General features: G+C 35.2%; 2 protein-coding genes and 1 long non-coding RNA gene across 5 annotated transcripts in view; 2 read left to right on the plus strand and 1 right to left on the minus strand.

Annotated features, from left to right (window-relative positions):
• Positions 1–21,066, plus strand: part of LOC125661339 (receptor-type tyrosine-protein phosphatase mu-like) — a 191,645-nt gene that overhangs the window by 99,619 nt on the left and 70,960 nt on the right. The window lies entirely within an intron of this gene.
• Positions 1–21,066, plus strand: part of LOC125661347 (receptor-type tyrosine-protein phosphatase alpha-like) — a 56,156-nt gene that overhangs the window by 33,751 nt on the left and 1,339 nt on the right. For all 3 annotated transcript variants that reach the window (XM_056146243.1, XM_056146242.1, XM_056146241.1), the window contains 20 exons: positions 2,622–2,762; positions 2,896–3,033; positions 3,108–3,211; positions 3,447–3,556; positions 5,890–5,966; positions 6,737–7,026; positions 7,171–7,258; positions 8,065–8,129; positions 8,659–8,695; positions 8,924–9,021; positions 9,316–9,444; positions 9,976–10,124; positions 10,527–10,662; positions 10,928–11,074; positions 13,925–14,012; positions 14,220–14,293; positions 17,370–17,504; positions 17,736–17,855; positions 18,807–18,946; positions 20,843–20,982. In XM_056146243.1, coding sequence (XP_056002218.1) covers positions 2,622–2,762; positions 2,896–3,033; positions 3,108–3,211; positions 3,447–3,556; positions 5,890–5,966; positions 6,737–7,026; positions 7,171–7,258; positions 8,065–8,129; positions 8,659–8,695; positions 8,924–9,021; positions 9,316–9,444; positions 9,976–10,124; positions 10,527–10,662; positions 10,928–11,074; positions 13,925–14,012; positions 14,220–14,293; positions 17,370–17,504; positions 17,736–17,855; positions 18,807–18,946; positions 20,843–20,982 — 2,406 coding nt within the window. The remainder of the gene's footprint in view (positions 1–2,621; positions 2,763–2,895; positions 3,034–3,107; positions 3,212–3,446; positions 3,557–5,889; positions 5,967–6,736; positions 7,027–7,170; positions 7,259–8,064; positions 8,130–8,658; positions 8,696–8,923; positions 9,022–9,315; positions 9,445–9,975; positions 10,125–10,526; positions 10,663–10,927; positions 11,075–13,924; positions 14,013–14,219; positions 14,294–17,369; positions 17,505–17,735; positions 17,856–18,806; positions 18,947–20,842; positions 20,983–21,066) is intronic.
• On the minus strand, positions 14,078–20,900 carry LOC130049123 (uncharacterized). The gene is made up of 2 exons (XR_008797630.1): positions 20,764–20,900; positions 14,078–14,320 (listed from the first exon to the last, which is right to left on the minus strand). It is a non-coding gene; the product is annotated as an uncharacterized LOC130049123 (long non-coding RNA).

A 21,066-nucleotide genomic window follows, 5' to 3' on the forward strand; every position in this document is an offset into this window, starting at 1 on the left:
TTGAAATCTTTTGTGAAAATGTTTGTATCGATTAATTTGTTTCTCCCATAGGCGACTTGGTATTGCTCCTCCTGAACACCTGATACCGCCTGTGATATATCCAGGGGTCCGTGTTTGCCCAACACTCTATTTTGTATTGATTATGGGAGTTATGAGATCGGTCACTGTTCGTTATCTTCCCCTTTGTAAACAATGGAGGAAATTCGAACCAATATTGGATATTTCTCTTTGATCTACGGTGTATCTTTTTACATTTCCCGCACTGATTCATATATATATATATATATATATATATATATATATATATATATATAAAGCACAAAAACCCAACAACACCCTACTTTCTTAAAGTGTCGGATCTGAGAAGATACAAGGCCAGTAAAGAAATTTATAAAAGCACTGAAAAGGCCACGACACTGATATATATATATATATATATATATACATATATGTTTGAAAAGAATACATAAATGATCTACGAGTTTGTTTCCGCCGTATATGATGTGTTCATTTGTAAGAAAGTCTGGACCCGCTGATTTCCCCTTTGATATTGCCGTAATATGTTGCCGTATTTCCTCAGATATTGGATCTTGTACAATAGTAGATTGGGAGAAGCTTCTGGACTCACTATCTAGATGATATACATATTCATCAATACTATATATAGTACTATTGTGTATGTAGTCTTGCGTTACGTTGCTATGAGAGATGAACACGGTCGAAATTTCTACAAAGTGTTTAGATTTTTTTTTTATATCTAACATCGAAAAAAGAGAGTATATATATATATATATATATATATATATATATATATATATATATACTGAATCAATGGGAAAAGCAATTTTTGAAAACGTGGATAAATTGGTGTTCTGTGGTAATGACACAAAGTTGAAATATGTATATAAAAAAAGACACCATAGATTAGAGAGAAATATTTGGTGCAATATCTTTGACTCTGGCGTCTATGGTTTGTCTATCATCTTAGGCTCATAGCTCAGTGGTTAAATCATCGGACGGATGAACCACATACCCCGAGTTCGAATCCTCCAGAGGTTATATTTACTGAAATAAATTTTGAAAATGAAGTCTATTTTTTAATCCAAAATATATTTTCTGCCTTTTTGACGTATACTTCGTGGTCTTCGTTGATCAGGTCTTCCAACAGTCTGTTGGAATTCCCATGGGCACGAATTGTGCTCCTTTGTTAGCTGACTTGTTTCTATATTCATATGAAGCAAAATTTATTCAAAAACTTCTACGTGAGAAGAAGAAAAAAACGCTTGCTGTGGCCTTCAATTCGACATTTAGATATATCGACGACGTTTTGTCTATTAACAATAATAGCTTTCATCCATATGTTGATTCGATATATCTCTGTGAACTCGAAATAAAAGACACTACAGAGTCGTCCACTTCTGCTTCATACTTATATATTTTATTGAAAGTATATATTAGCGGCAAACTGACAACTCAACTGTATGTCAAACGATGATTTCAGCTTCTCCATCGTCAACTTCCCATATTTATGTAGCAATATTTCATTATCACCTGCATATGGTGTTTATATATCTCAACTGATTCGATATGCAAGAGCCTGTTCTGCGTATAGTCAGTTTTGAAATCGAGGCAAGCTACTGCCAAACAAGTTAATGGTTTTAACAGTCTCGATTGAGGTCAGCATTTCGCAAATTCTATGGTTGTTATAACAATCTAGTTTGCCAATACAACCCATCATTGGGTCAAATGCTCTCTGACGTCTTTCATACCGATTGTTAAGCCGTTCTTGGCACGCTGATTTTGACTACGGATAACTCCGTTTACCTGGTAAGGATATAGGGCTCACGACGAGTATGACCGGTCGACAGGGGATGCTTACTCCTCTTAGACACCTGATCCCACCTCTGATGTGTTCAGGGGTCTGTGTTTGCCCAGCTATCTATTTTGTATTGCTTGTAGGAGTTATGAGATTGATCACTGTTCGTTATCCTCACCTTTCATACATGCATACTCATTATATATCATATCTTTCATGGTTAAATAATTTTATGCTTATTTGAGAAAATATTTCTAGGTGTAGTGAGTCACATTATGTAACATAATGGACAGTCTTACGGTCTTCTCATAGTTATTGTGTACATAAATCACCAGATACCTTGTATCAACATGTGACTGTCCTCATATTTAGGGCTTAAATATATATTTATCTTTTTTTTAAAAACTATGAAATCTCAAACGTTTTTCTAATATATGGGATTTTATAACATTGTGAACACGGTGTAATTTTATTTTCACCATGTACCAGAGCCAAATGCAAGGTGAAGATAACGAACAGTTTATTTATTTCAACTACACCTGTCTTTCACTGAGTAGTCTTTGCGGTTAACGTTGATAAAATTCCACTGTATTAAGTATTTTGGTTTTCTTGTGTAGATAATATGGATAATTTCAATACTACATTGCTTTTCATAGGGTCATATTGTTTACAATTTGAAGCAAACAACATACATTACTTCAAGGCCTGTCAGATATGCTTCATTGCCATTCCTACAATTAATAGTTTATGGTTTGTTGGATAACATCGTATTTTGATAACATTTACATGCGTTTTCCAATCATAGCTTGTCAAACTGGATCTTATGGGAAGAACTGCGGTCAGAATTGCAGTGAGAACTGTAACGTGACAAACCACTGTAACAGATTTACAGGGGAGTGTGACGGAGGCTGTAAACCTGGATGGAAGATGCCAACATGTCAGCAAGGTAACTGTATGTGTAATCCGATCATGCATATTGCGTGGGACTTTAAGTGTATCATTACACATACTACAATTTGTAAAGTGATCTAAGTACTTACTAATTTGTTAGATATATATAAAAAACAAACTGATTTCAGAATGTGGCGGTGGGATGTACGGCACAGCCTGCAGACAGAGATGTGGTCAATGTCTAGACAACGAACAGTGTCACCATATTAACGGCATGTGTTTGAATGGTTGTTCTTCAGGATATCAGGGAGGGAACTGTGAAGAGAGTGAGTGAAGTAAAATGGTTTATATTGTAGTTTTAATATATCAGGAAGTATAGCACTGTTCACTTTTATTCAAGCTTGTGATGAGAAGTTCTGGGGAGTCGGCTGTAGAAAAAATTGTAGCTCAAATTGTGTAAATGAGACCTGTCAACATGACACTGGTGTGTGTCATCAGAATAAAGTAAGTCAAATAAGAACTATACAGTCAAACTATCGTTACTTTGTGATTGTTTTCATTTCAATAATAAAAATGGTTTCAAATGCCACATGACTGATAGAGAATGGACTAAATCCAGCTTTGCAAGTTGCATGATTGAGACGGCGTCAGACCGAAATTAAGTTCTGAGTTTTTATTTGTTTTATCCCCAACACATAATTAATACGTCAGCGTCATTGTAATGATGATTCTCTGATAGTTTACAGCTCTCCCTCCAGACAAGGGATCGTCAGCGGTACCAGTCGTCGCTGGAATCATCGCCGCTGTCTTTGTCATCATCATCATCTTAGTGATGTTTTTCTTTAGAAGGTTTGTAAATATAAATCATATGGGTATTTTTAGCTCACCTGAGCTGAAAGCTCAACTGAGCTTTTCTGATCACCCGTATTCTGGCGTCCGTCCGTCCTTCTGTAAACTTTTCACATTTTCAACTTCTTCTCAACAACCACTGGGCTAATTTCAACCAAAGTTGGCACAAAACATCCATAGGTAAAGGGAATTCTAAATTGTTTAAATAAAGGGCCATGCCACCTTCCAATGGGAGATAATCAAGAAAAGGTAAAAATAGGGTTGGGTCATTAAAAAATCTTCTTCCCAAGAACCACTGGGCCAGAAAAGATGAAATTTATAGATAAGCTTTATTAGGTAGTGCAGATTCAAAATTGTTAAAATCATGACCCCCGGGGGTCGGATGGGGCTACAATAGGGGATCAAAGTTTTACATACAAATATATAGGAAAAATCTTTAAAAATCTTCTTAAGAACCACTGAGCCAGAAGAGCTGAGATTTATATGAAAGCTTCCTGATATAGTGCAGATTCTAAATTGTGAAGATCATGGCCCCCGGGGGTCAGATGGGGCCACAATAGGGGATCAAAGTTTTACATACAAATAGATAGGGGAAATCTTTAAAAATCTTCTTCTCAAGAACCACTAAACCAGAAAAGTTGAAAATTATATGAAAGCTTCCTTATATAATGCAGATTCTAAATTGTCAAAATCATGGTCCCCGGGGGTAGGATGGGGCCACAATAGGGGATCAAAGTTTTACATACAAATATATAGGAAAAATCTTTAAAAATCTTCATCTCAAGAACCACTGAGCCAGAAAAGCTGAGATTTATATGAAAACTTTCAGATATAGTGCAGATTCTAAATTGTTAAGATCATGGCCCCCGGGGGTCGGATGGGGCCACAATAGGGGGTCAAAGTTTTACATACAAATATATAGGAAAAGTCTTTTAAAATCTTCTTCCCAGAACCACTAAGACAGAAAAGCTGATATTTATATGAAAGCTTTCTGATATAGTGCAGATTCAGGTTTGTTAAAATCATGGCTCCCAGGGTAGGATGATGCCACAATAGGGGATCAAAGTTTTACATACAAATATATAGGGAAAATCTTTAAAAATTTTCTTCTCAAGAACCATGGGGCCAAAGAAGTTCACATTTACATGAAAGCTTTCTGACATAGCGTAGATTCAAGTTTGCAAAAACCATGGCCTCCAGGGGTAGGTTTGGGGCCAATATAGGGACTACGGTTTTACATGCAAATAGATATGGAAAATATTCTGATATGGACCAAGGTGACTCAGGTGAACGATGTGGCCCATGGGCCTTTTGTTTTTCTTTCATGACAATCAGAAATAATATGAAATTATAGGAGTAGTTTAAGTATAAATAAAATAACAACGTAAAAGTGAGAATGCCAGTGGTTATATCATACTTAATTGTTTACCCTTGATTTGGATTTATCTTTGTATCGCGATTTGTTGATATTTTCTATAATGAGTATTCGTAAAAAATATCGTCTTGACAAGTTAAAAACATCTATTCATATCTACACTAATCAGAGTTTTTTCTTCTTTTATCAACTATTTTGTATAGTATTGATTTGATATGTCAATGGCGCGTAAGTCAGTTGCCAGTACATGGCACAAAACTACGATCCGGGTGGGCAACATTGCAGAATCACTATAAATATTTGGTTTCAATATTCTTTGAAAAGTAAAGAAAATTAGAGGATAACTTTATATTGTCTTTAATATTTCAAAGCGTTATCACACGAAATTAAAAGGAACTATACTTTGGACTTTTCCACCAATCAATTCACGTGAAAAACTGATTTTACAGTTTCATTTAGATATTTAACGATGTGAATATAAAGTATGAATTGTGCTTTTGCTATCATGCTTCTAAGAATATCTACCCTAAGAATGCTTATGATTTAATCCCCCTCTTCCTGTGCGGAATGAACCGAAGTATAAATATACTGTGTGACGATTATCAACTAACAAAGGGGAATGCAAAGATGCATATAGAGTGTTCATTGTGTACATAATGAGTCCTATTTTTTGTATAGAGTCAAATGCTTATGAGAGTAAAGTTTCTGCCGGTAGAAACCATGATAATTACTGTTGCTTGTGTTGCTATATATATCATTATCTGTCAGCCTATACAGTGAATATTTTCCATTTAGATATCAATGTTTAACACGTTGATTATTGTTGCCTGTGAACTTCTAGTTATTACACACATCAACTATCTGCCAGCGTATAATGCACTTACAATACATATTTTAATCAGTAAATATTTTCCATTTCAATCTTTGCTTTGAATACATTGAATTTTATCTGCTGCAGAGCAAGATCACAGGGCAAAGATAAAGCAGAGTCCCCGCAGAGTGAGGATAGAAGAGTACTGCAAACAAATGTAAAATGTATGAATCTCATTTACTAGATTTAACAGAGTCAATGCCACCAATAATTTGTGTTTAGTTCTAGGGAAAATATATGATTCTAAAAGGTATGGAGGCCTGCCTCATAAAAACAACTTACATTGTAATATCATTAATATGAACACTAGTTTGTATAGCGTTACGGTCAATATCATGAGCTCATACATCGGAATTAGTGCAAATTATTATTGACCTTTTTGTTGCTGATTTTAGATATGGATTCTAAAATCCAAGCAAAATGTCAACTGTAAATATTCCACCAAAGGTCATTTTACAAACTGTTCGTGTTGGAATAACCAATAATTAAAGCTAATCTAGATTTGCAATAAATTATTTTCGGTTTGGTATATAATATAGTACAGTCATTAGCACGACGGACTGATACGGGTCATTGCAATGTCACATAGTCGGACGTGTTTCATACCAATTGTGAGACATTCTTTACATACTGATTTTCACTATGCATTACTCCGTTTACCTGGTCAAGATACAGGGTTCACTGCGGATGTGACCGGTCTACAGGGGATGCTTATTCCTCGTAGGCACCTAATCTCACCTCCGATATATCAAGGGTACGTGTTTGCCCAACTCTGAATTTTGCATTTCTAACAGGGTTATGTGGTTTCTCACTGTTAGTTGTCTTCACCTTTTCATATGTTTCACATCAGACAAAATATGCATTTATTACTATAGTAGCGGAACGTTTTGCAAAATTGTTATGATATTGATATTTATGCACACTGTATTTACAGCACAATCGAGAGCAAGTAGCTCAGAATTCAACAACCTTTATGCGAACACAAGTGATAATAAAACTGATAACAATGATTCACAAAGAGTAAACAATGCAAGCTTGGATAAATCAGAAGCGAATACAAGAGAAGACGACGTTGACATCGACGAGAAAGTTCACGAAGAAAATCCTTACGGAGACTTGGATATCAAAGAAGAAATAATTCCAGACATCCTGTTATCAAAGCTGGAGGCAGCCATTGAAGAGAAACGGAGGGATGAAGATGATGGTTTTAAGAGGGAGTATGCAGTAAGGGAATTTATAAATAGTATCATGTCTATAGGTACTGGGCTTAATTGATGTTTATGCAAACAATGAAATGATCATGCAGTAGTAAACGCACCTTGCATTTGAAGATAAACTCCCTGAATATATTTTGTTTTGGCATTCCAGAATCTGCCTTATGGAGAGAGATTTCCTTGTAACAACGGTAAACTGCCAGAAAATATAACAAAGAACAGATTCAAGACTACGTTTCCTTGTAAGTTCTACAACAGAATGTGTTAACTGAAATAAGTGAAGTGCATGCAATTTGCATTTTCGACACGTTGAATTGTTCTTTACAAAATGCAAGGACTATTGTAACATGGTGAAATTGAAATCCGACAGATTTGGGGTCAAAGTGAACGGAAAAGATCAAGATCGGTAGATTTATAATGTTACAGGGTAGTATCATCTGAACAAGGTCTTCAGAGAATGCTTGTGCATATGTAGGGAGACACAAAATAATTTATTCTAATTAAGGTTTTTATCAACGATGTTTCTCTATAGGACAAGCACATAAAATTATATCCACTTTCAATTCTGAATTGATTTTTTTTTATAACTAGAAATCAACGGCTTGTAGTATCGGTTTTTTGTTGAATATAAAGCTTTCATGTTTCCCTTTAGTTTCTTACCTCACTACCTGGAATTTGGTATAGAGCACAGACAAACGTACACGTTCCCCGTGTTGTGTGTGTCCTTACTGTAAAGTTTTCCGATGGAGTGCAACTCCGTTAATTAAAAAGAAAGAATTTACAATATGAGGGGTCAGACCCAGGGATCCTTTCTGTAAAATAATTATTATGCTGACTGTAAATAATTTTACAAAGTATTTTGGCCTTGTTTGAAACCTTGAAGCCAGGAACATATTTTACATTTTGTGTGCACTTTTTCAAAATAATAGTCAGGGATTTGGCATAAAATGTGTCAATATCCTTACTACTATTATGACATAACACTTGTAAAATGTTACATTATTAAATGAATTATATACTATTAATTGATTTTTCCTATTGCCTATAGACGACCATTCTCGCATCCAACTAAAAACGACTCCGTCTGACTATATCAATGCCAACTTCATTCACGTGAGTCTTCACCATCCATACTAAATGATGCATTTCAAATGCTATATCTTCTCTGAACTGACATTACAAGACTCCCCCATTCTTACTCTATCATTGTTATATAACTGGGACCAAACAGGTAAGATCTGAATAGAGAAATTCATCAACAGATTAACTGTAATCGAATTCATACACTTAAATACAACTTATTTGACAGTTAATCAAAGCTTTAAATATTAGATTTCTTGTAGTGGATATTTTAATATTATTGTGTACTATAATAAATATATGCTTTGTCTCGTATTTGGACGTATATTATAATCTGGATTACTAACTTAATTTTCATGACAATTAACAAGCAGGTTCTACAACATACATATACGTATATCACATCTATCACTGACTCTAGTATTGGTACGAACGGATTATTGATATGGGAGGTAACTGCAACATCAGGAGGAAACTCACGTGTTTGGGTGGGGAACCCAGAATGCGATGATATTAGCAAAATGCTGAATTGATAGTAACATGTATATACTTATATTTTCAGGGCGTTGAGAGGATGAATGAATACATTGCATCACAAGGTTAGAGAAAAAGAAATAGCATGACATCAGAACTTTCAATTGTTTATAACTACACATCAATCTATCTCGACTCATGCGTTTACCCCCAAAAGGAAATATTCTATCAAGCAATCTATAAATGCTTGTTATATCATACAAAATGGTATTGGTTGGATACATGTGAATGGGTCGTTACAGTGACATGCAAATGAGAACAGTTTAAATTTCCTGATTATGGATTTTCCACAGGTCCTAAGCAAAACACACTGTCAGACTTCTGGACAATGATTTGGCAGGAGAACGTGAGACAAATCATCATGCTGACTAACCTGAGGGAGGGTAATAAGGTATTGTCACATCATCTTAACATGGTTGTCTTTGGATACTTGCTAAATTGTGTTTCACCATAAGAATATGTAATGTTGGTAAAAACCTCTCTTAACGGAAAACAAACAAACCAAAATAATTATATTCACTTTTTCCTACATATTTTTCGAAAATGAAAAGGAGAAGATAACGAACAGTGATCAATCTCATAAATCTTATAATCATAAAAGTGTATCCATTGAAAACATCAATCCATGTCCTGTGGTGGCGTTGTTACAGAGATATACTTAAATGATTTACTTTTTCATATACAGGCAAAATGCGTGCAGTACTGGGCGGACATCGACGTACCTGCTACGTTTGGAGTGTTTTCTTTACGTACAGTAGAAGAGAAACATTACGCGTTTTATATAATCCGAACGTTCAGGGTCACTAATAATGAGGTATGAATACAAGTGTATGTAACATATGTCTGAAATAGTTGTGCAAGTTATATCAATGCTTATATCTTGCTATTTTAAATCCCAATACCTATGTATTACAAATATACAGATATTATTGCGCATGGAATGATAAGGTGTATGCTATGATAATGTAATATTATATTCTTGTCCACATGATATCAATAGGATGTGTTTCATCAAATTCAAATTTCGTTTGGTAAGCGAGCCGTTCGTTTTATGTTTATTACAATATTAAAATGATCTAGTGCGTATCACTTAAAGTTGCATAGGAATAACCGTTTGGCTTTATAGTCATTCAATGGAAAACACTATGATAATAACAGTTAAATATTACCTGAAAATGTTAATTTACGCATAGAAAGAAATTCAGAATATCACGTGAACTCATTACAGTAACTTTAATATCACATAAAGTCTATATAACGGCACTATTCAAAAGTTGTCTTAGAACCCTAGCATGGTTTTATACACCTTAATCATTTGCTGACTATCAATATGATTGATAATTAGTTAAAAAAGACACACATGGTGACACAGTATCACTACACCGCCTGGCCGGATCACGGGACACCGGAACCGCTCTGTCTTGTCAATTTCCATGATCACGTGACGAGAACCAAAGATAAAGCTGATGTCGGTCCAACATTGGTACATTGCAGGTATATATATACATGTGTTATATAGCAGACATAGGGGACTGAATTGGCTGATAATATATTTACAATAATATATACATATTATATACATATACATATTACCGCTACTACTATTATTGCTACTATAATTACTACTATTACTGCTACTATTTCTAAAAATTCTAAAACTAAAAATAGCTATAATACTAAATTCAATACTACTAAAAGTTTAACAACTACTGCATGAAATTCAACTATTGACATTTGAAGTACATGTGATGGCTATTATTTGTTAATCTAAATGCAATTCAATCCATATGCTTTTAAGTGTTTTCTGTGTGGGGATTCATCTCTTACATGCTATCTAGAGGAAAAGAAAGGAAATGTGTTACTCGTATGAAAAAAATAAAACAACTGTACTTTTAGTGCTGGTATCGGTCGCACGGGAACATACATCGCTATAGACGCTTTACATTGGGCTGGCAAGAAAGATAAGAAAATAAACATTGCAGAATACGTGAAGAAGATGAGAGAGAACAGAATGAACATGGTGCAGACATATGTGAGTACAATTGATATATGTATTGTCGGTGATTGATTGTGAATGGTACTTAATGTGAAGCAAAATCAATTTACCATTGCGTGCGGTTTCTTTCTGAGTTTAACAGGCATACGAATGATATAGGTGCTTTACATTACGTTAAAAGCCAGTAAGAAATTTAATTGCGAATATTTCAAAGAACATATGAATCTGAATATAATGTAATGATATCAAGTGTATATCTCATTCATAATTTGCATATTGTTCTCTATCACGTTCTTCCCAGGAGCAATACAGAAGCATTTTTCTGGCTCTGAATGATATGGTAAAAGCACCAACAGCTGTCCAGAAGAAAACGCAGTTTGTCCAAAAAGCAGAGGAAATTCAGAATGACAAACCGGTGAATCAAAGTGACCTTGGTAAAGAATTCCAGGTGTGTAGTATCTTAACGAAGATTTTAATCACTCGATGATCGTAAAGATTATTTTGATGTTTACATTGCAATCCATACAAACATGGCTGTTTTTGAATTCGGACGGTGTATGATGCGCATGTATATAGATCAATCAATCAGTTTAGGCCTGGACAATTCTTCAGCATTAGATAATTACAGGATAATAATTTACTGTGGCTTTAAACATGTGGGCTTACATTATCTACAGGTTCCAGGTTGGTTGGTTGGATGTATAATGTTTAACGTCTCATTAGATACTTTTTCACTCACATGGAGACGTCACCATTGCCGGTGAAGGGCTGTAAAAGTATGGCTATCATCGGCGCTTACGGTCTTTGAGCAGGGAGGGATCTTTATTGTGCAACACCTGTTGTAAAACGGGGCCTCCCAATTTAGTCACCATTTACAACAAGAAAAAGGGTACTTATAATATATTCTAACCTGATCACCTCGAGGAAATGTTATAAAAGTCGAATAATAATTTTTTATTGTCTTTTTTTTCCGGAATAAGTGATTTGTTTTATTCTTTGAGATGGCGATGACAAAATTAGAAATAACTATGAAAGTAAATTTAGAGATCGACCTATAATCTTTTCTTCTGCAGAAAAATTAAGCTGGTAGCTCAGAAATAACATGGCAAATAATTCAGTACACTTTTCTTATAGAAGCAATGCTAAGTATCTCAAATAATTAATCACAGTTGTTCCCACCCCTGTCGTTTTAAAGGTTCTGTGTTTACCTTGCTTGGATTCTTAATAGATCATTTTTTCCAACAGAATATGTTCGAATTTCAACTTTTGTACTCATACAGTCTATCGGTCGCTTGTATGCTTTTTTTGTTTATGATGTAATTCACAAATACAAGATGTCATTAAGTTGAGTATCGCCTTATGTATTTCATACCAATTGTTGGATCATTCTTTACATACTGATTTTGAATACGGAATACTACGTTTTAATGATCATGGGTAGATCAAAATTCATCTGGTATATACAGGAGTCCAGGTTTGCCAAACTCTAAATTCTGTAATCTTTGAATGATTCATGATTTTTTTTTCTTACAAGTTTATTATTATTTCGGGTTTCCAATATTTTAGCTTGAATATCGCTGAAGAGACTTTATTTATCGACATGCGCATCTAGTAAATCAAAATTGGTACTGTATAAGTTTTACATTACGACCACTGGGTCGAGACCTCTACTGGTGGACTGTTAGTCCCCGGAGGGTCTCTACAGCCCAGAAGCTAAGTACTTCGTTACTACATGTAGCTTGAAAATACGGATATATATTTAATTGCTTTAATAAAATTTAGAAATATATTTCAAACTTGAGATTAACTCCCTCATGCATAGCTCTGATCCGTAGACGAATTTGACTCCAATCCTTGGCACTCTGGTTTTTTTGTTTGTTTGTTTTTGTTTGTTTTGTTTTTTTGTTTGTTTGTTTTTTTGTTGTTTTTTTTTTGTTTGTTTTTTGTTGTTTTTTTTGTTATTTTTGTTGTTGTTGTTGTTTTTTGTTTTGTTTTTCTTTTTCTTACAAGTTTATTGCCATCTTTATTTCCATTATTTCAGCTTGAGCAACACTGAAGAGACATCATTTGTCGGGGGGCCTCCGTGTCCGAGTGGTTAGAGCATCACGCTCACAATCACACGGCCTCTCACCTCTGGCCGGCGCGGGTTCGAATCCTGCTCGCGCCGGTAAGTGAGAAAGTTTCCCAGTTTGCTTTCGGAAGGTCGGTGATCTTTTCCCAGGTACATTGTATCTGGGTTCTCTCTTCCACCAATAAACACTGGACGCCACCAGATTACTGAAAAATTGTTGAGTGTGGCGGAAAACATAAATCAATCATTTGTTGAAAAGCAGCTGATGCGTCAAAATTGGCACAGTATAAGTTTTACATTACGACCCCTGAGTCGAGGCCTCTGCTGGTGGACTGTTAGTCCCCTAGAGTCTCCACATCCCTGTAGCTAAGTGCTTCGTTACTAGCTTGAAAGTACGGATGTATATTTAATTACTGTGATACAATTTAAAAATTCATTTCAAAATTAAGGATTATCTCCCTCATGCATAACTCTTATCCTTAGACGATCTTTTGCACTCTAGTTTATTTTTGTTACAAATTTATTGTTATTTTTGATTTACAATATTTCAGCTTGAGCATCAATGATGAGCCATTATTTGTCGAAATGCGCATCTGGTGCATCAAACTTGTTACCGTACATGAGATTGATCGTTTTATTTACTTTTTCGTACATATTTATCGAAAATAAAACGGTGAAGATAGCGAACATTGATCACTCTCATTACTCCTATACGGAAATGGAGTGGTCCGTAGTCAGAATCAATGTGTCAATTATAGTACATGTAGCCCGGAAAGCATATAAATGCATTGTTATTGAAAAGCAGTAATACATGTATAGTGGGATAAACGCATCTAAACAATTAATAAACCTTTGATAACATATTAAGGATACGGTACACTGATTGTAAAGTACTTTGAAAGTATTCATACACGTGTATCATTCCGTGGGGATCCGGGTTAGAATAGGTCCTCAGTACATGTACCCCTTGGTTGTCGTAGAAGGCGACTAAATGGGGCGGTCCTTCGGATGAGACCGCAAAAACCGAGGCCCCGTGTCACAGCAGGTGTGTCACGATAAAGATCCCTCCCTGCTCAAAGGCCATAAGCGCCGAGCATAGGCTGAAATTTTGCAGCCCTTCACCGGCAGTGGTGACGTTTCCATATGAGTGAAATATTCTCGAGAGGGACGTAAAACAATATTCAATCAATCAATACACGTGTATCAGTATGTCAAATTCCATTTCAGACTCTCATGAAAGTGAGACCTTCCTATACGGATGCAGATTACAAGTTCGCACTACAATCAGGAAGCGACAGAACCAGAATTCTCCCACGTATGTTAGCCTCAATGTTAATCTAATTTGTTTCCTGTTAAAGTCAGAAAAATAACGAAACAGACTTTGTCTACGTATGTTAACATTCAATCTAATTTGTTTAAGAATTCAATTGGCAACATGTAGAGCAAATATAATACATAAAGTTCATCCTATATCCTTATGACGTCTAAGATTCTACATCAAATGTTTTAATTTTTTTTCCAGTTGACAAATACAGTCTCTATCTCTCCTTTAGTGGAGGAAAGCGCGGGAACTACATCAATGCTATCTCTGTTCCTGTAAGTATCATGTTCTGCACTTCATGCCTCTAAATACATAAACAGTACAGCTTAAGAATGTCTAGGAATGGGTCATTGCCCATAGACATATCTCTTTGTCACAGTATTGCATCTCATGACACACAGAAGAAAATATCAAATTTTACATATATTATTTGATGATAGAATGATACGTACTTAAGAACATGCGGCACGATGTGGCCAAAATAACTAGTCAATGAATATTTTTTTATTTTTTTTCATGAAGCACCATCAGGATGTCCTGTACAATGTGTATAAATTTCAAGGCCACTTTCTAGGTATACAAAGGAGATAATAAGCTTTGAATTACCCCCTTTTCGAAAATTGAATTTTACAAGATCATTCCAATTTTTAATTAAACGATAATCTTTAGAATATATGCAAAATATAAAATATATAATAATAACATGCTTTAACATAACCATATAATAAGAAATTGGGAAAATTGAAGGATTTGAGGTGGAAATTAGTACTAAAAAACAGGGTAGTCCAGATACTAAATGAAGCACTGCTCAAAAATCTCTCAATGAATTTTTTTTTTTGCAAACACTGCAATTAAAAGCTATTCATATACCTAACTTCCTGTAGAAATATGAAGGAGTGAAGCTAATCTTGATTTTGAGCTAGGCGTTCTTGAAGTTATACATTGATATGTTCTCTTGGGGTTAGGCTTGGCGAAATATTTGTTATTGATAACTTTCAAGCTTATATTCTTTTCATGTATAACTACAGCTGTACTGTTAAAAGTAATGGGAGAGAGGACAGTCTCAATTTATTTGCACTACCAAAAAAAATTCCCATTGTCAAAAACGAAGGGGGGGGGGGGCAGCCTAATTCTTCGTGCCTGTTTTGGAATATATTGTTACAAACTATATTTGTTTTGAACCTATTGAAATATTTAGAATTTTCATGATTATGGAACAAACATTGAGTTACTGAAAACAAATTAAAATTGATTTTTTTTAAAATATACATGTATGTATTAAATATGGCTTCGAACAAAACGTCCAGTCCAGCTTTATAACGTCTTCTTTCAAACCACGGGTTAGGTATAGTTAACGTCAATATAAGCTCCTACTTTCTGTACAAGATCAACACCATTTCCGCGGCCATGGTAGCTAATATCGCTTGACTCGATCGTCTTCATGTATTTTTCAAGGTATTTAGGCTATGTGACGCACATGTTGTGACTATGCACCTTTTTCTTTTTTACATGTCTGCTTCTCGCTTATATTCCGACGTGTGTCATATTTCTTACATAGTTTCACAGTAGTTACCATTTCCGGAGCAGTATTTCGTAAAGTTAGTAAAAATAATTTGGAATATGAAATAGTTTGAGAGATAAAGCGTACTTATATTTTAATAAAAATGCTTGCAAAAATTCAACATTCCTAGTATGGAAGTTAATATTTGAACAAAAGTAACGTTTGTTGTCATAAGGAGGGGGATTTTCGCAAACAAGGATCGATTATAAGAGCACCTGAATAGTTCGTACGTTTCCCAAGCAAGATTCGGAGAAATGTGTGTCCAGTTCTAGTTTCACACTACTATAGTAAATATCAACAAATGATCATCATCTTACACTTGTACTGGGTCATTGTTTACAGACGATTGACTTTCTTTTTGTAAATGTCTAGAGATGCAAATTACATATGCATGTAGGAGCGATTTCGGTTACCTATAGGCTATACTATCAAAATTACTGTGGCGCATACTATATAGATATGACATATGCAATGTATATGAAAAGGAGACTTGTAATCACTATGAAATGAAATAAAAATTATCATTTGACAAGAATTCAATCAACAGATTTACACATGACGGTAGCAAATTACGACAAAATATGATGACATTTTCCCCGCGATACAATGCCGTGACGTACTTTTTTATTATGACGTCATATAGTGTGTCTGTGCAGCATTGTGATTTTTCTCTGGAAGCTTTAACTACTCTATGTCCGGTTCTAAATTTATGATAAATTCGCAACCATCACGTGATCATCGTCCCGCATATCCTTAAGTGTTTGACTACTTGTTCGATGATATTGTACATTGGACAGTTTGTCTACCATTAGTATTTTGACAAGTAATAGGTTGAATAGATATAGGCTGTCAATATATACTTATATTTTCGTTTCATTGAGTTAAGCGAGATAACCCCAGATGCTATTTCACTGTTGATTCCTGTGGAGATGTCAAACGCAATATCGATTTGTGTTTTATTTTATGGATGACTTCTAATAAAAGTGAATGGTAAATCGATGTTCAAACATTTGAACAAGTCTTTTGTTATAGCGGTTACATTCAGTAAGTGGTAAACTTTAGTTAATATATATAATTTATCAATAGTTGCATAGTAGTTCCGTGACAAAACTGTTAGTGCATTAGCGTGACAAAAGCGTTCTGTCGGTTTTGAGGCCTCAGATCAGTATTTTTATGCATCCGGAATCGTAGATTTGGGGACATGCAGTTTTCGGTCCATCCGTCTGTCTGTGGCAACAAACAATCTTGCTCAGATATTTTATACCATACGATGAAATGCTTTCATGTGTATGAACATTTCTCGCAACAATACCTTTCCATTGACGGCTTTATCTTGGACATTGTGATCTCCATATTGACCATTGACCTACTTCGACTTTGTTGTAATCCGGGGACATCAGTGTTTTACGAACAAATCTTGTTCAATTTCTGATTTGAATTGCTTCAGTGAACTCTATGTGAAGCAATTGAAGAAGGCAAAAAAGTAGACACAGATGATATACGTATATCTGTGCACGATGCGAAAATAATGGGATGTGGAATATAGGCGTAGAAAATACCAATACGTGTAATACGTAGTTTCATAATATCTGAACATTTCGGTAACTTTACTATCAATACATGAAAAATAAATCAGTTATTAAAGCGTTACATCCTCCTTATATAAAGTTCATGAAAATGGACTTGTACCGTATATAGTTCTTCCGTTTTGGAATATTTATCAAAAATTGCAAACGGTATCCGGTGAATGTGCTTTTATTTTTACATGTTTCTTTCTTCCTTTCCTGTAGTCTTACGACAACCAAGACGCGTTTGTTGTAACTCAGTATCCGCAGATAGGGGACGCTGTGGACTTCCTGCGACTGCTCACTGATCATGAATTAGACACCGTGATATGCCTAGACGCCATGAGAGAAGTGGAATCCGTATGGAATTATTTTTTTCTATGTTTCTTTAAAATATTTCTCTGGATTTGATATGCTGTGAAGATATCCTTGGTTTTTTTTATTTTAGATATTTTGAAAGCTTACAAGATGCTTCTTCTTTCATTCATATCACAATTGTGACACAGTCAATTTCAATAATGGGACGTATCTTTAATCGGATCCATTTATTTATAGATGAATCTCCATTTTTCTTTTTAAAAAAAATTTCAGACCACGAAATGGCTACCAAGCAAGAATAGTTCAAAATCCGTTACTCCATTTACTGTCCATTGTCATCAAGAAGAGTCAACGGACGTACAATCTACCACACTTCATGTTGTTAAAGAAGGGGCAAGTATTTCGATAAAAGTATCAAAGAAGTTAATGCAAGAAAATAATCAGGGAAAAGTGATTTGGTTGTATGGGTAGTGCAATGGTAGTACAGTCGTTTCTTTACTCTGCAATCTGCCCTCAATCCTAGATATTTGCAGTGGTATGAAGTTGAGGGAATGATGATCGCCTGCTTACAAACGCAGGTATATTTATTTCATGAGATAGGACAATTCAAATTATCCAAGTTAATGTCTAATGAAATCGTCTGTGTACAACCAGATTAATCGTCCGAATTGATATACGTTTTTATGCGTTCGCGGTTTATCCTGACATTTATCATTTATATCAAACTACTCAATCACAACAACGTTAAACCTACTTTGAAATAGAAAATCAACGGAACGAAACGATCTCAGTAAAATACGTTTGTTAGACATTTTTCTCGATGTCAAACAAGACGAATATTTTCTCACAAAACAATTACTATTCCCATGAGGATACGGGTTAGAATAGATCCTCAGAGTCCCTTGCTTGTTGTAAGAGGTGACTAAATGGGGCGATCATTCGGACGAGACCAGAGAAAGGTGTAGCACGATATATATTCCTCTCTGCTCAAACATCAAAACGATGAGCATATTAATGAAAAGTGAAGATACGAACGTGATCAATCTAATAACTCCCATAAGACGTTTAAAATAGAGAGCTGGTCAAGCACGGACTCCTGGATATAATACATTACGTCAAAGCCGTTTTATTGAAACTGTTGTCCTCGGTGTTAAGCAATATAGACATTGCAAATGTTACGTTCTAGTACTTGTGTTACATACAACAAATACTCACAAGAGCAAGCTCAAAATATGTACAAGGAAAGTATGCATTTCAATTATACTATTTACATAGAATGATATATACTAAGTTTGAACTCAACTGAAAATGAACACTGCTGGTTAGCTTTAACTAATTTTGCAGACAAATGTCGAAGCCCGATCTATTACGATTGTTGAGCCACAACTCCAATTGCAAGCAGGGCGGGGAACAACACAGATGCTAAGTCTTTTGAGATTCGCTCTTAGCAGTAGAGCTGAAGGACCCATAACTGTTGTCAGCAGGTAAACTAGTTATTATTGAAATTTGCAAATACCTCGTATAGCGAATGTTTTCAAATGCATTTATCGTTTGGATTAAATTCGGTACCTAGAGTTTTGTAGCTCAAATGAGCTGAAGGTTTATGTGAACTTTTATCCAGCATTCGTTTATCCATGGGTCTGTAAACTTGTAACATTTTGGACTTCTTCTCCACAACCAAAGAATCAATTTTAACCACACTTGCCATATAGCATCCTTGGATCCAATGAAGAATTAAACATTTTTTTTTTCATAAGGGAGATAAATGTATTGATGGAATAGTGAAATATGGTTACATCTTTTAGAAATTTTCTCCAGAATCAATGGGCTCTGATAAGTCATACTATTATGCAAGCATCCGTTAGGTAGTGCAAATTCGAATGGATTTTCTCTGTGACCAACAAAGGTAAGATGTTAAATTCTACCTAGGATTATCTTGGGGAAACATTCTCTGAAGAACAGAGGGATCATATCAATGTGCAAGCATTCCAGATAGAACAAATTCAAGTTTTATTCAAATGTTGGCGCACGAAAGTGCGGAAAGGCCATAATATGAAATTGAAGTTTTACGTAGAAATAGATATAGATAGGATCAAATATTCACCTCACCCACAGCAGGACCATCGTATCAATTACAATCATCGGTAGAAAGTTTAAATTCAAGTGGGTTTTTTTTTATTTCAGCCCCCCACCCCCACCCCGGGGGGTAGGGTTTGGCCACAATATGATATTAAACTATTATTCGGGAATACATAGGGATTTGATTAAACTTAAATTCTTTTGAAGACTGACAAGGCCACACGAAATCAAAAAATTTGTCTGGAATCAAATGTTCTTTTATGATAAAGAGGATATAGTCGTAGGGATTAATTTTTATTCAGTTCTGGTTGTCTGGCCGAAATTTTAACCCTTTTCATAACATTTAAATGGTGAGGGATTCGACTCTCATATTCCATATGTAAAACTTATACGGTACCAATTTTGATGCACCAAATGCGCATATGTGTTTTGTTTGTGACATGACTTTTCCTTTGCTACAAACCTTGTGATAAAGCCCTTGGAGTTTAGGTTACAATTAAGAAAACGTGACCTAAACAGTCTTAATTATGTAAGGAAGGTTTTTTGTATATTGCATAGCGATTTTTATGGCTACTGACAAAAAAGTAGATGGTACAGGGGTTTCAACAGTCTCGACTGCAATCAGCATTTCGCAAATTCTATGGTCGTTATAACGATGTAGTTCGTCAATACAGCCCATCATTATGTCAAATGCTGTCTAACATGTTTCATACCGATTGTTAATTCGTTCTTGGCACATTGATTTTGACTACGAATAACTCTGTTTACCTGATCAGGACATAGGACTCACGGCCGGTGTGACCGGTCGACAGGGGGTGCTTACTCACCCTTGGCACCTGATCCCACCTCTGGTGTATCCAGGGTTATGAGATTGATCACTGTTCGTTATCATCACTTTTCATGGCAAGATCAATCGATTCATACCGTGAACTTTGACCTTGTGATACTGACGTTGGAGTTTAACCTACAAGTTGGTTGGGTTTTTTTCCAGAATATTAACTCCAGGATTAAGTTGGATATTTTTTCATAATGCATGTATGTAGGAAAGAAAATACTTTCAAAAGTATTCTCCAGCAGCGAAAGGTCATGTTACACATATTGGTAGTAATAAATCCATAGGATTTTTTAATTCAACTTCGGCTATGCCGTGATCCTTTGGGGCTAGGTTTCGGCACAATATAGGGTCAAACTTTTTCATATAGATATAAAATATATTTTTTACCAGAAAAGGTACATAACAGCAGGATCAGTATGTCTCAGTTGAGCGATGTGGTACATCGATCTCTTGTTTTCTATTGTAGAGATGGTGCAACTCTTTGTGGTGTGTTCTGTGCCGCACATAATGTTCTACAACAGTTGTCGATGGACGGGGAGGTCGACATTTTCTCTGCCGTCCGGCAACTCCACGTCAGACGTCCAGAACTCTGCTCTAGTTTGGCAAGTTAAATCCTGGCTTCATTATACAGACAAAATGGGCATTTATCAATAATGTTGTCATTTCACTCCATTATTCATCAATAATAAT

The sequence above is a fragment of the Ostrea edulis genome, chromosome 8, assembly GCF_947568905.1.
Source record: "Ostrea edulis chromosome 8, xbOstEdul1.1, whole genome shotgun sequence".
Lineage (NCBI taxonomy): Eukaryota > Metazoa > Mollusca > Bivalvia > Ostreida > Ostreidae > Ostrea > Ostrea edulis.